Raw genomic sequence first — 14205 nt, forward strand, 5'->3', positions numbered from 1 at the left:
TTTGTTGGGGAAAGACTGCCAGTATTTAGCACTGAACAATATTTCTTCCAGAGGCATCATTGGCAAATCATTCTTGGTTTTGGTATAAATAAGGCTAAATTAAGGCTGAGGATGGCAGAGGGGGATAGATGCCAATAAACACAGCGAGGGCCAAAAGGATGGCTATTTTCTTCTTTTGAATATTGACTATCAACTCAACTGCTCATCTTAGTTGAAAAATACAGGCAATTATTTGGGTTTACTTTCTGAACTGAAAAGTAGAGGCCAATAGTTTTCAACAGTTATGTCACATTTACTTCATAAAAATGTTTTTATTAACATTATGGATAGAATCAATAAATGTTTTTCCTTCTCAGTTTCTGTAAATTGTTTTCAGAGAAATTAATTCAAAGAGGATAAATGCTATTTTCACTTCAAATGGTATTGACCCTGATTCCATTAGCCCCAGGCTCTGTATTTTCTTGCAGTGTTGCTGAGTCAAAGAAAGACAATTTGTTTAGTTAATCACGTCTTTACTGTCATGCTGTGCCTGAGGATGGAACTAAAGGTGAAAGCTTTTTGTATCCAGTGAATTCTCCTCCTGCTAATTCACAGTGGCAACATCCTGTTGACTCTCAGGTCACCCAGCCCATTCCAAAATTAGGGCTATAATGGCAGCATTTTCCCTGAGTGGTATAGCAACTGCAGACAGACGTTCATCTTGTCTCTAAGCTTTATAAATGGTTAGAGAATTATTGAGTAATGCTCCACTCTGGGGCTGTACCAAGTTCTTTATCAAATGGAACAACTGTAACATAAAGGATGCTTTACATATTCTGTATAGAAAGCAGAAAGACTTGGTCTTAACTTAAATCTTGAAGTAAACCATATTTCCCTTTCTGAAAGTGAAAGACAACATATTGCTTCTTACTGTCCTTTTCTGCCGTTTAGCCCATTCCAAGTTTCCCATGTACAGCCCATCCAGCTGAGCAATAATGTAGCCGGCATTTCTCCAGAATGGGTCATCCTTGTTATTTTTAATCTGTTGCCTGGTCCACTCATCCTGTTTCCTATGTAGGAACAAATCTGAGTTTAGGATGTATATTTTATCAGAACTACTGAGATTTATACTTAGATTTATACTTAGTTATATATTGCTGGAACAAGTGGAATTAGCTTAGTAAAACATTCAATAACTCTGGGGATTCTTAAAGCCGTATTATAGCACTTGTTTCATTGCTACTTATGAATGGGAACATTTTTTTTTACAATAGAATACATACTGCATAAAATCTTTTACTTTTTTTTCAGTGATGACATTCTTAATCAGCTGATGATACAGATTTGCAACATGGTCACTCATACGCCTGAAAGAAATACACAGGAAATATTATTTTAGTCCACTTGTCTTGCCTTGTCAATATGAACACAACTTGATAAATTTTATGTCTTAACTTACCTTTAGTACAGCAGTAGTTGTTACATTCCAATAGAAATAATAAGAAAGACTGCACATAATTTAATTCTGTATGCAAAATAACAATAAGTATGCTTCCCACCCTACTCACAGTAACCCTAATTAAAACTATATATTTCAAGTTATTTTTATAAGATTTTCTTAAATTAGCTTGAATCTTCTTTCATTTGGTACCACGAGCAACATGCTAATTCTGCTCAATAATCTTGGTTTGCCTGCTCAAAACTATAGGCAAAATATCAAACCATAGAAATAAAAAAAATTGAAGCATAACTAGAATTAGAATTCAATTAGAACTGAAGAAGCTTCTTGAATGAGAAGCAAAACATTTTCAAAGGGAATAAATCAAGAAGGTCCAATTGTCTTTTTGGAAAAAGCACATTTGGGTCCTCCAACATACTGCTCTTCAAACTTTGGACCTCAAATTCTCAACCTGTAAATATAGAATAACCTAAGTTTCTGGAAGTTTAGTGAAGACATCACTTGCCTTAATGCCTTGTTAAGTTATAATTCACATGAGGAAGGCAAGCATAATCAAATTTGCAAGATTCTGTTTCGTAGCATATCTTAACAATGGTAATTTTAGGCTTCAATGGAATCTGTTTCTCGACTGGTCCACCTATAGACAATAGTTTTCCATTGTTCCAGGAGATGAATCTTTCCTCAATATGTACTGTATTAAAAGTACACATTATAAGTAACTAAGCTACTTCTTTCACATGCACAGTCCCCTGTCCTATTTCCTACTGTTGTAATCATGGCTTGCCACCATATCTAAATTGTTTACAATTAATGTGGTCTGTCTACCATTTTTCTCCAAAGCAAAATAAGAAACCATGACTCAAAATGGATTTATGTCTCTGTTTTGGAGGCACATTTGTTCAATTAGGATATTTTGGAACTTGTGATTATAGCTAGCCAAAATAACAAGGAAGTGAATATTTTTCAAAAATCCAAAAAATCCAACCCACATTTTAGATCATCAATTAAGCAATGCCAATTTAGATTACCAAACTACTTACAAAGCAGTGAGGTAGCCTTCCAAGAAACCTGCAGCATACATGAGTATTTCATTGCTTACGAGCTGGCTACCATAGCCTGCTTTGATTTCAAGTATCCCCCATCCAGTTGATTGTACAGTGTCATTGTAATAGCCATAAGCATCGCCATTCTTGTCTAATAGATCCTTAACTTGGAAAGATTTTTCAGCTTCCAACCAATATACAGTAGCGTAATGAAGGTCTGTAAGGATACAAAGAAGAACATTGAAAAATCAAAATATAGTATCAAAACTCTAATTCCTTGACTGTGAAAAATTATAGGCTCTAATTCCTCAATTATGAAAAAATTATAAAGAGGAAGATGGGTGGAAGAGATACTTTTATTAGTCATTCTTTGTAGTTAGAAATCTGTTTCCTTTCATGCAATATTCTTGTCTTTTGTCTTGAATTTGGCAGCTTGAAAGAGGATGGTTGTATCCTAATTTAATCTTAAAATCACTCATATAAACAATACAGGATCCATTTCAGTCAGTTGGAAAGTCACAATTATAATCTGCCTACATAAAAAGGGTGACAAAGATGAACTAAAAAACTATAGACAAATAGGTCTTATTGGAATTGTAGCTAAAATGTGTGATTTTTGGATTACTGCAATGCACTCTACATGGGGCTGCCCTTGAAGACCACCCAGAAACTTCAACTTGTCCAAAACACAGCAGTGGGCACTGTGATGGGTACTCCTAGTTTTGCCCATGTAGCTCTTTGGGCCCCCAGCTACATTGGCTTCCAGTGCGGTTCAAGGATTGCTTATCACCTTTAAAGCCCTATATGTCACAGGGCCGGATTTTCCTAAGGACAGCTTTCTATCCTATCTGGTCAGATAAAGCAATCCATTCTCTTAAATATTGTCATCTTATGGGAGCCAGGAAATGTGAGTTTCCCAGGTCAGTCACTGTCCTTTGGAACCCCTGTCCCTTGAAGTTCATCCTTTATCCTTCTAGTTTTCCAAAAAGCATTGAAGATTTGGCTTTCCCCCAAGTGCTCGGACGAAGTAACTTCATATTGGAAGCTTGACGGACCCCGATGTTTGGGTTTTAACGTGTTTGGATTTTATAGCTTTAATATGGTTTTATATTACTTTAATTTTTGATTGAGAGACAGTCAGGGTACATTATAAGATGGGTGGCTACATAAATGTTTAAATAATATAAAATAAACAAAATAAAATATAAAGTCTTCCTGTTATTTTGGGCAAATACTAACTTTTTTCATAATTTAAAGGTTTTGTTTAGCATTAATTAGGCTTTATTTACTGTACAGCTCTTCAATCTATGATTGCAAGTTTATAACTATTAATTTGTTAAGTCAATATTTATTATTAATTATAACAGTGATAATAATTATAACTATTGTCATTAATATGGTTCACTATCTTGTGCTAAGGCAATTCCCTCTTCAGGAAAAGACCAACAAACATAAGCATAAATCCCAAAAATACAAATAAAAACTTTCAATAGCAATTCCAGAAATGCTTACATGATAATAAAGATCTAGTTCTGAGAAACTTTGTTGTTGAATTTAATATAAAACAATCAGTTTTACCAAACAAATAAAAATATTGTGAAAAACCACACTTATCAGCTTTCTGTTTAAATATTACAATTAGTTAATAAGATAGGGAAAATATCCTATTCAGAAAATGGACAAGAAAGACAACTAAGGTTCTTAAGCAAGATGCCTACCACAATGTTATCTATCTTGCCTACTGTTTGACTTTGCACATTTACAAAGAGCACATCCAATCCCTTCCAACTCTATTATTCTGTTATCCTCCACATCATACCTAGGGCTGATCAAATCTCTTGAAGAAGAAACTTCTAACTGCATCATCAACATTGGCTACACTTGCCAGCACTGGTGCGTTATCTTTTTAATGCCCTTTTAAAAGTAGTATTGAATGGAGCATTCTTTGGAAATGTTTTTCATTTCAAATGTAAGGTGTCTGAATGCGCATAGGCACTTTTCTTCTGCCTTGTTTTTTTGTATCCTACCTTTGTTGTTTTCTGTTATCAATTACGCTTTCTACTTGAACCCCATGTGTTAAACAATATCAGACCTCAATACATTTAGTTGCTTAGGAATACAAGTTTAATGGAGGCTTTGCTTCAAAGTTAAGATAAACGCAATTTTGAGCAGTGCTGTCATCTTGCAAAAAACTAATACAACAGGTCATATCTTGATACATTGGAATGGAGAAAACACTTCTTTAGAAAAAAAGATATCCTTTATATTCCAAGTTTATCCCAATAAACTTCTATTGCAATTTATGGGTGGAACAAGAAACTGGTGGAGAACAGACTTCCGGTTTGCAAGGTCTCAGCAGTGGCAGGGATTCGCGATACTGCGCGATCCCTGCTACGTTCGCCGCCAAGGTTCCCCCGATCCGTTTGGATCTGGGGGATATAGCTGCCCCGTAGAGGCAGCTGAAGATAGGGGGGATCCGGACAGGGGCTTGGGGGTATCGCAGACCCCCTCCCCAGCCGGCAGAACCCCCTTCTCCCAAGGCAGAGGAGCGGCGGTCAGCAATGGCTGCCACGAAGAAACCTGCAGCCGGACAAGCTGGTGCAGGAGGGAGAAAGTTGGAAGAATTATGAAAGTGGCTTTCGACTGGGACAAGGCAAGAGAAAGTGTCCTGAAATTTTAAAGGCTGCTAAGGATACATTGTTTCCAGAGAGAGTTACAAGCGGCGAATATCCTAAAAGGGAAAGTTTTTCTTTTTTCTTTTGTTTCACTCTCCTTCCTAACGTGGCAGCAGATGGAATCATAAGAGAAATCCGAAAATCTGCATTGGAGGTAATTGAATGCTGAAGGGATAAGGATTTTTGAATATTTAAAGGAAAAAAAATCTTTTTGGCTGTGAGTGGGAAGGGAGAGGAAAAAAAATTGGAGCAAAATTTGAAAATAAGGAGAAGATTGCCTAGAATTCTAAAGAGTTACTAAACATCAATAAGACTTCTAAAAGATATATTTTAAAGGGAACTTTGTGACTAAACTTTAACCCCAGAAAGAGAAAGTGAAGAAGAAGAAAGTATTTAAAAGAAACAGCTTGTTTGGACTGCTTGGTGACTTTGGAATTTCTGAGAATTATTTCTGATTAAAAGCACTTGGGTGGTTGTTTGGAAAAACCTTTTCTCTATACAATGGCATTATTTGTGGATGGACTGAAACTTGTATACCAAAAATATGAAAAAGAAAAGCAAGAAGGGAAAGATGTCCTTGGCACTCTTTTTCAATTTTTAGAAATGGCGGTTTGTACTTATGTAAAGCTGAATGAGCAACAGGATGACTGGGACAAAGAAGAAGCCATCTTTGATGAACAAGTGACTTTGGTCGGGGAAGGAAAAAAGAAAGAGAAAAAGGAGAAGAAGACTTTAAGACCTGGAAAAACAATCCAAAAAGAGAAGAATAAGGTGAAAAGGGGATATTATGTTAGGAAACAACAGAAAGGAGGAAAGCAGAATAAAAGGGGGGTGGAGAGACAAGGGGGTAAAGAGGACAAGGAGAAGAAGAAGCAAGGGAGAAAGGAAGGAATGAGAAGCCTTAATGGTAGGGAGCAAGATGCAAAGAAACAAAAGTTTTTTAGAGATAATGGATAAATTTTATTGAAAAAGGGATTCTAGAAAGGTACATAAGATTGTATTTCTACATTTGTACTTAGAAATAACCATAGAAAATTGGAAATAATATGCAATTTAAAATGTGATAAAATATTTAGTATAATTTAGTGAAATTTTTGTTAAGAAAAGGGAGTACTTCAATGAAACAATGATTTAAGATATGTGATGTGGGGGGAATAATTTTGGAAAGCATAAGTGTTCCCACAAAGGCATGATATTTAACTGAAATGGGTAAAATGTTTAAGATATAAATGATTGTTAATATTAATGATTAGACCATGTTATACTAGTGAAACTTTTTGTGAAATGAGAGATTTGAAGTAGGAGAAGGGGAACATCGTGAATGAAATAATGATCTATAATATGTGATGTGGGGGGGGGGGAATAACTATGGAAAATAGGTGCTCCCATAAAAGTATGTGATTTAACTGAAAAGTAATGTGCTAAATGTTTAAGATATAAATGAATATTAATATTAATGAATAGATTTGTATTGGTTTTGATAATACTGTATAATTTTAGAATGTACCAGACAGAATCCCAATGTAAGCTATGTATTCTATATTAAGTATTATAAATATAGGGGAAAGAGATAAAGGCGTCATACTCCAATTAGTGTACAGGAGAAGTTTTCTTCAAAGAAGAAAGATAAATGGATAGCTGGAAATAGAACAGACAAAGAATAATAAACATTATGATTTGAAATGAGAGGAGATAAATAAAATAAAATTGAGAAAATTTAAAAGAGAGGAGAAGTTATATAGAAAATTGAAAATGTTAATAAGATATGGAATGGTATGTAAAATGAATATGAATTTGAATTTGTGTCTGTACCAAGAGTTTTAACCCGGAACTAAGCAACTTTCAGAAAAGAGAATTTTTATGTTTTTATGTTTTGTATTTCTGTGTATTTATGTTTTGTATGTCTTTAAAAATTAATAAAATCTGTTCAAAAAAAAAAAAAAAAAGAAACTGGTGGAGAACAGAAAGTATTGTACAAGAACAATACCAAATTAATCCATTATAATCAGGGGTGGGCTGCTGGGTGTTCGCAGGGGTTCGGGAGATCCTGTAGCTAAGATTCTGCACAGTTCGGAGAACCGCCAAATCCCACTCCTGGCTGGCCCCACCCACCCTGCCCCGCTCTCCTAGGAGTCCCCAGACGGCCCGTTTTGGGTACAGGTAAGTGCAGGGTGTGTGGAGGCTCGGGGAAGGCAAAAATAGGCCTCCCGGAAGTTTGGGAAGGTCGGAAACGGGCACATTTCCAGCTTCCAGAGAGCCTCCAGAGCCCGAGGATGGAAAAAACGCCCCCCCGCTGTGGTGCAGGAGGCCGACTTGGTCAAGTCCACTCAGCAACTGGGCAGAGAACCTGTTACTAAAGTTTTTGACGCCCACCCCTGCTTATAATTACTGTATTACCCATTATAATTAGTTTACTACCCATTATAATTAGTGTAGCCTAGAAAAATATTGAAAAGCACTCTTAGCTTGGGATAATTCTTATAGCAGGCAACTGACAATTTAAAAGCAGTGTAATAAATTTCACAGAATAAGTTTTAAAAATCATTCCTACTGATCTCAGAACAACAAAAAGATTAGAACATCTAGCACATTTTTATTTTCTTCATCACTGTCAATCATTTGGGCAAATCTGACTGGCCAAGGAGGTCCATGTATTTACCACCTCGATTGCCAAATGAAGCAAATGGAAAAATCTTCCTTTAGCTTCAACAGTGGGTCTTTCCAAGATCTAAATGTCAGAAGAAGAATTATTTTTCTGGGTCATAACTGCAACAAGATAGGAGATAGGGAAATAAGCTTCATCTTTCTCATTTCATTGGAGCCAACTCTGAAAATCTGTCAAGTGTACAAAATTAACTAAACTCCCTCATAGGGCTTCTGTAAGCTTCATCCCCTCCCTATTACCTAGGACTGGAAACAAGCCTGTCAACTAACTTTATTTGGGTTCAAATCAACTTTTTCTTTGCCCCATTGGCTTTTGACTTCAGTAAGACTACCCCCGCCACATCAAAACGCAATCCTCATGATGATATACACTTCCCTTGTCATAATTAGTAGCTATTTGAATTATTACTTCAATTATTATTACTTCAGTCAAACACTTGGTATAGCTGAATGAATGAACAAATAGGAGGGGAAAATAAAAAAAACAAACTTAAGATATACAATGCTTTTGATGAATTGAATACCTTCAGAATACCTTCATTTATTTTTTTAAAACATTCAACCAAATTTTAAAAAATTGTATTTCCATTTGCAGTGGAAAAAGGAAAGTTTTACTGTAAATTGCATCATTACATGCAAGTTACACAAGCACTTCAATCTAGCAAAATATTAATTCTTATTCTATTATTGTGAAAGCCAAATTATTTGCCTGAACATTTACTAGTACCCTCAGTTTAAAAATATAAAGTATATGATACACTTATTTTTAAAAATTCATATTAAGAGGATTTTGCGTCCCCAACCTCAAAAAACAAGTTACTCCAATAATAAAATGTTTATAATAAACAATACATATGTGAATTTAGTTCAACATTTAATATTAAAGCTAAATGTAGCTATATACAATTAATGAATTCTAGGTAACTCAAAATCATCCACACTTTTATAGCATTTAGGTTAGTTCTAGTAATAGCACCGCCATGGATTTTGAATTATTTTACTCAATTATTTTATTACTCTTTATTTGTACAGCATTGGATTTTCATGAGACGTGATCCTTATTTTGCTTTTTTGAAACTTTTGTGTCCAAGATATTCATTTTCTTGGGCCGAGAATGCCAGCAGGAAACCCCCAGAGAAAAGGCAATTTCTAAAATAATTTAACTGAAGAAGCTCTGGAACTCTTTCATTCCATCTCTGATAGACAGTTAGATGCAGGGGCCACAGAGACCCTTGCAACCAGCATAAGTTATATACATTATAATCAGTCTTTTAAAACATCACCCTCCTGCTCAGTTATTTGTTCCCCATTTCAGCATGATTCCACACGAGACTGCCTTCCTTGCTTGCCAGGGCCTCTAACCTTTCTGAAAGTACATTTATCTAAGAAGAAACTATCCTTGGAAGGTACATCTTATCTCACCTCTATGGCTAAACTATCTTCAAGGCCTATATACAGTGAAGAGTACGATAATAGACAAAATCTTACAAAAACAAAATGAGATAGGGTTCCAGAGCCATAATAGAAGTGTGAATGCTCTAATAAAATGTTTTAATATTTTATTGTACAAAATATTCTAACATCAAAGAGATTATAATTTTAAAACTCCGTTAATTGTGTGTGGGGGAAACCTGTGGTTTATTAGAAAACATCTTTCCAACTTTTGGAATATTGTCTTTAGAAAACAATTGTAGTTGGTCGTGTAGCGTTCTGAAAGAAAACATTTGATTATTATTTTTTTGCTAGAAAAAACATCCTCGAAAATAATTTCCTCATAAGCAAGCAAATGAAGAAGAAAGTGCAACTACTAATCTCACATTTAGAAAATAGAAAAATAACAGATTCCTTTTTTTCCAAGTGCAACTATGATTTCTAAAAAAGATTTTCAGCAACTAGTTCTGCCTAACACTTTTGCTTCTATAATTAATTATTGATTCTTTCAAATAGAAGAACTAAATAATTTTGCTTCCCCTATCATTATTGCAAAAGCATTTTAAATCAGTCTAAAACCACAGATAGAAAATATGAACAAATGAAACTACTAGTTTCATTTCTGCTACAAAATTAACAGTCAAAATACAAAAGACCAAAGATACTATTTTAAGTTTGTTGAAAAATGTGCAGTTCTTTCTTTTTTAAATGCATCTTTATACATTTTATACATCTCAAAAAAGTTTTCAAAACTTTGAATCTCAGACACACAAATAAGTGTATATAAAATGCAACATTGGCTTCAAGTTATTTTGCTTGCTATCCAATAATTTGTCATTGTTGCCTCTGACTGCCTTTGCTGAATTCAGTAAATCTAGGCAGTCAGGGATACCCAGCATATTTTGGACTCAAAATTTTCCATAGCTTCAGTGAACTTTATATTTTCTGTACCCACTAGTGTTGCAGTGTAGCACTATTCTTATTCTGGTTACAGGTTTACGGTTGAAATAATCCCTTGGTATTACAGGTGTGAGTGCCATTGCATTCAATCGCTTGGCGTTACAGGTGTGAGAGCCATTGCATTCATATCTAGTTTGTGACTTAAAGGCATCCTGCTGATACTATATAAGTACAAGGAATTTGGCAGATTTTCAGCCTTTTTTACATTCTCCTTTCTGTCTTGTCTGTTGCAATTGTCCTCCATAATATATTCGCTTTTGTGGGATTTCCACAAACCTCAGCAGCCCTAATATAGACAGTCCATGATAACAAATGGAAAGATGGAGTTTCTCCAGTCAAGCTGATTTTTAATATACAGAAATGAAAAGAAGGATTCCCAAGAACCACATTTCGGTTCTTACTATGTTACAGAGCCCTGATTATGACATTGAACATGTAAACAAGCTAAATACACTACTAACATGGACAGCATCCTGCCCACATGCTGTTATCTTTCTTGGTGACTTCAATCTACCTCATATTAACTGGACCCTAAACAAATGTACAACTGAACCCAAACATGCAACCTTCTACAATGCTGTAACAAATCTGGGACTGGAACAACTAGTAACCAACAATACTAGGCTTAACAACTGCCTCAATCTCATCTTCTGCAATAGTTTGAATTCAATTTACGGAATACAAATTAAAGAACCCTTTTCCAACAGTGACCACAACATGATTGATTTTTGTCTCAACATACGTCCACACAAAAATCATCACAATGACAAAATCGCCAATTATAACTTTAAAAAAGGCAACTATGAACTTATAATCAATAATCTCTCTTCCCTTGATTGGCAATTTCTATTCACTGATGCAATACTGTTGAAGACCATTACAACATATTCTTACTAGAAATCAAAAGAGCCATCAAACTATATGTACCAATAATAACTCCCAAAATCAGGAAAAACAGATTACCCATAACAATAAGGAAGCTTCAATCCAAAAAGATATCACTTTGGCGAAAAAACAAATCTGGTCACGTTGCCAACTTCAAAAGCCGATACAAAAATTTATGCCACCAGATAAAAACTGAATGCACTAATTATCACATTAAACAAGAGGAAAACCTTCTACGCACAAATTCCACCTGTGCTTTCTACAGTTTTATAAACAACAAACTAAAAGACTCAAGGTCCATCCCACCCTTGAAAGGACCTAATGGCAAAGACTGCAACTACGACACCATCAAAGCCAACCTCTTTAACACATTCTTTGGCTCAGTATTTGTAAACAGCAATGGATCAAGCCCAGTATTTCCTAGTTGAACCACAGACAACTACAATGATCTAATACATATCAATTTTACAGAAGACATTGAAAAAGCACTGTGCAATCTAAAACCATCCCTATCTATTGGACCAGACAGAATATGTGCCTACTTCTCAAAAAAACTATCCATTGCCATAGCCGAACCTCTAAGCATAATCTTTGAAAAATCTTTCAGGACCAGCTCCTTGCCAAAACTATGTTCACAAGCCACGGTCATCTCCATCTTCAAAAAAGGAGAGCCCAGCCTAGTTGAAAATTACAGACCAATCTCCTTATGCTGCATCACCTGTAAAGTCATGGAATCAATTATTAACCAATCCATTATCCTCCACTTAGAGACAAACAACCTACTCTCTAATAAACAATTTGGTTTCAGAAAAAAACTATCCTGTAATCTGCAACTCTTACACTGCAAAAACATATGGACTACACAACTCGATCAAGGAAAAACAAGAGACGCAAGACTTCTGTAAAGCCTTTGATTCAGTGGTACACGACAAACTACTACTAAAACTAAAATCTTATGGTATCTCTGGACACCTACATAACTGGATAGAAGCATTCCTGTCAAACAGACAACAAATGGTCAAAATTGGGAGTGTCCTATCAAATTCTGTACCTGTCAACAGTGAGGTCCCCCAGGGCAGTATTTTAGGACCAACTCTCTTCATACTCTACATAAATGACCTCTGTGATCATATTAAGAGCAGCTGCATTCTCTTCGCTGATGATGTAAAGCTATTCAACACCACAGACAATACTACTACCCTTCAAAAAGACCTTGACTATGTATCAGAATGGTCAATCAACTGGCAACTTCAAATCTCAACAAATAAATGCTCTGTCTTACATATTGGCGGAAAAATCAGAAAATAAAATATAAGCTAAATAGTCAAGACCTTGTTGAGGATCCAAACTTTGTCAAGGACCTTGGAGTACTTATCTCAAATGATCTAAGTGCTAGAGCCCGCTGTAACTACATAGCCAAAAAGAGTTGTTAATCTAATCCTACGTTGCTTCTTCTCTGGTAATATCACACTACTGACTAGAGCATACAAAACATTTGCTAGACCTATACTTGAATACAGCTCTTCAGTCTGGAACCCATATCATGTATCTGATATTGCCACAATTGAAAAAGTCCAGAAATATTTCACAAGAAGAGTTCTCCGCTCCTCTACTCATTGCAGAATACCTTATGCCATCAGACTTGAAACTCTAGACCTAGAAAACCTTGAATTACGCCGTCTTCGGTCTGACTTAAGCATGGTATATAAAATCATACATTGCAATGTCCTACCTGTCAATGAATACTTCAGCTTCAACCATAACAACACAAGAGCACACAATAGATACAAACTCAAAGTTAACCGCACCAAACTTGACTGCAGAAAATACGACTTCAGCAACAGAGTGGTCAATGTTTGGAATACTCTACCTGACTCTGTGGTTTCTTCCCCAAACCCCAAAAACTTTAACCTTAGACTGTCTACTATTGACCTCACCCCCTTCCTAAGAGGCCTGTAGGGGGCGTGCATAAGCACACCAATTGTGTCTACTGTCCTTGTCCTATTGTTTACTATTTTTCTTATAAGTATCTATCTCATGTCTTCAAAACTATATTTATTCTTATACCTGTATCTTGTAAGCGATTGACAAATCAAATAAATACTAAAAAATAAATACTAAAAGATCCCCAATTCCAGATAGAAAGTGGCAATTGCCTCTCAGAGTTATTTGCTAAACAGTGAAGAAACAAGAAGTATTGGAATAAAGGTGAATTCTGGTGCTTGTCGTTCAACTTCCAAAGACAGCACAATTAGCAACCCTATTCAGAACTCTCCCAGGACATTTCCCTGCTCACACTAAGTCACAACAGGAACATGCCCCTGTAACTTTTCTGCCGTTTTTCATTATATTGCCTTCAACTTATCCTCAAATACCTGAGGCTAGCTTAAAGTTGTTCTTAGCTGTTCTGATGTTAAAGTAATGCTTTCCCTTTAAACAAGTAGCAGTTTGTGGGTACAATCTGACTCATATTACCATTTTATTGTCGGTAGTCCTTAGCAAGAAAAATCTGCTTGGCATCCTAGTAATTGTATGCTGATAAGCACATGCTCCCTTCCATCTAATCCCATAGTTCTCTGGGGTTATTCTGCTTAGGCAGCCACAGAATCCATTTTCTTCCCCAAATCAGGTTTTGGACTGACCTCTGCTTCGCTCCAGAATTTCAGTTTAGACACCTGAATCAGCTGGAAGAGCAACCAACAATTGGCAGCAATCACAGAGAAGTTTTCAAAGTTTAGAATAGCGTAAGCATGTATGTAGAACTGAAAATGCCACTACTACTATTGCTGTATATTTCTGTATATATGACAGAAAATAATACTGCTACATGAGAATATGAAAGTGACAATATCTAGTAACTCATCATACATAAAATTCCTAGTTACTAAGTGGTAAATTCCTAGTTACTAAGTGGTAAATTCAAGGTTATACATAATAGATGTTGTTATAGTGAATATTTATTATAAATGGCCTATCTAGTGAATATTTATTGTACATATTTACTTAAAACAAACTAAAAAAATCTAGGAATTCTCTGCCTTAGGAAGGAACTAATGGCAAATCACCCCCCAAATCTTGCCAATAAAGCTGCAGGCTCCAGGCACATTCA

At 35.5% G+C, this 14205-nt stretch overlaps 1 protein-coding gene across 2 annotated transcripts in view; it reads right to left on the reverse strand.

Annotated features, from left to right (window-relative positions):
- Positions 1-14205, reverse strand: part of PLBD1 (phospholipase B domain containing 1) — a 45730-nt gene that overhangs the window by 21688 nt on the left and 9837 nt on the right. For both annotated transcript variants that reach the window (XM_087968222.1, XM_026694631.2), the window contains exons 2-4: positions 2479-2698; positions 1263-1346; positions 911-1049 (exon numbers count right to left, since the gene is read on the reverse strand). In XM_087968222.1, coding sequence (XP_087824348.1) covers positions 911-1049; positions 1263-1346; positions 2479-2698 — 443 coding nt within the window. The remainder of the gene's footprint in view (positions 1-910; positions 1050-1262; positions 1347-2478; positions 2699-14205) is intronic.

Source organism: Notechis scutatus, chromosome 6 (genome assembly GCF_049901735.1).
Source record: "Notechis scutatus isolate UNSWTSFEM ecotype Mainland chromosome 6, rNotScu1.2, whole genome shotgun sequence".
Taxonomy (NCBI): Eukaryota; Metazoa; Chordata; class Lepidosauria; order Squamata; family Elapidae; genus Notechis; species Notechis scutatus.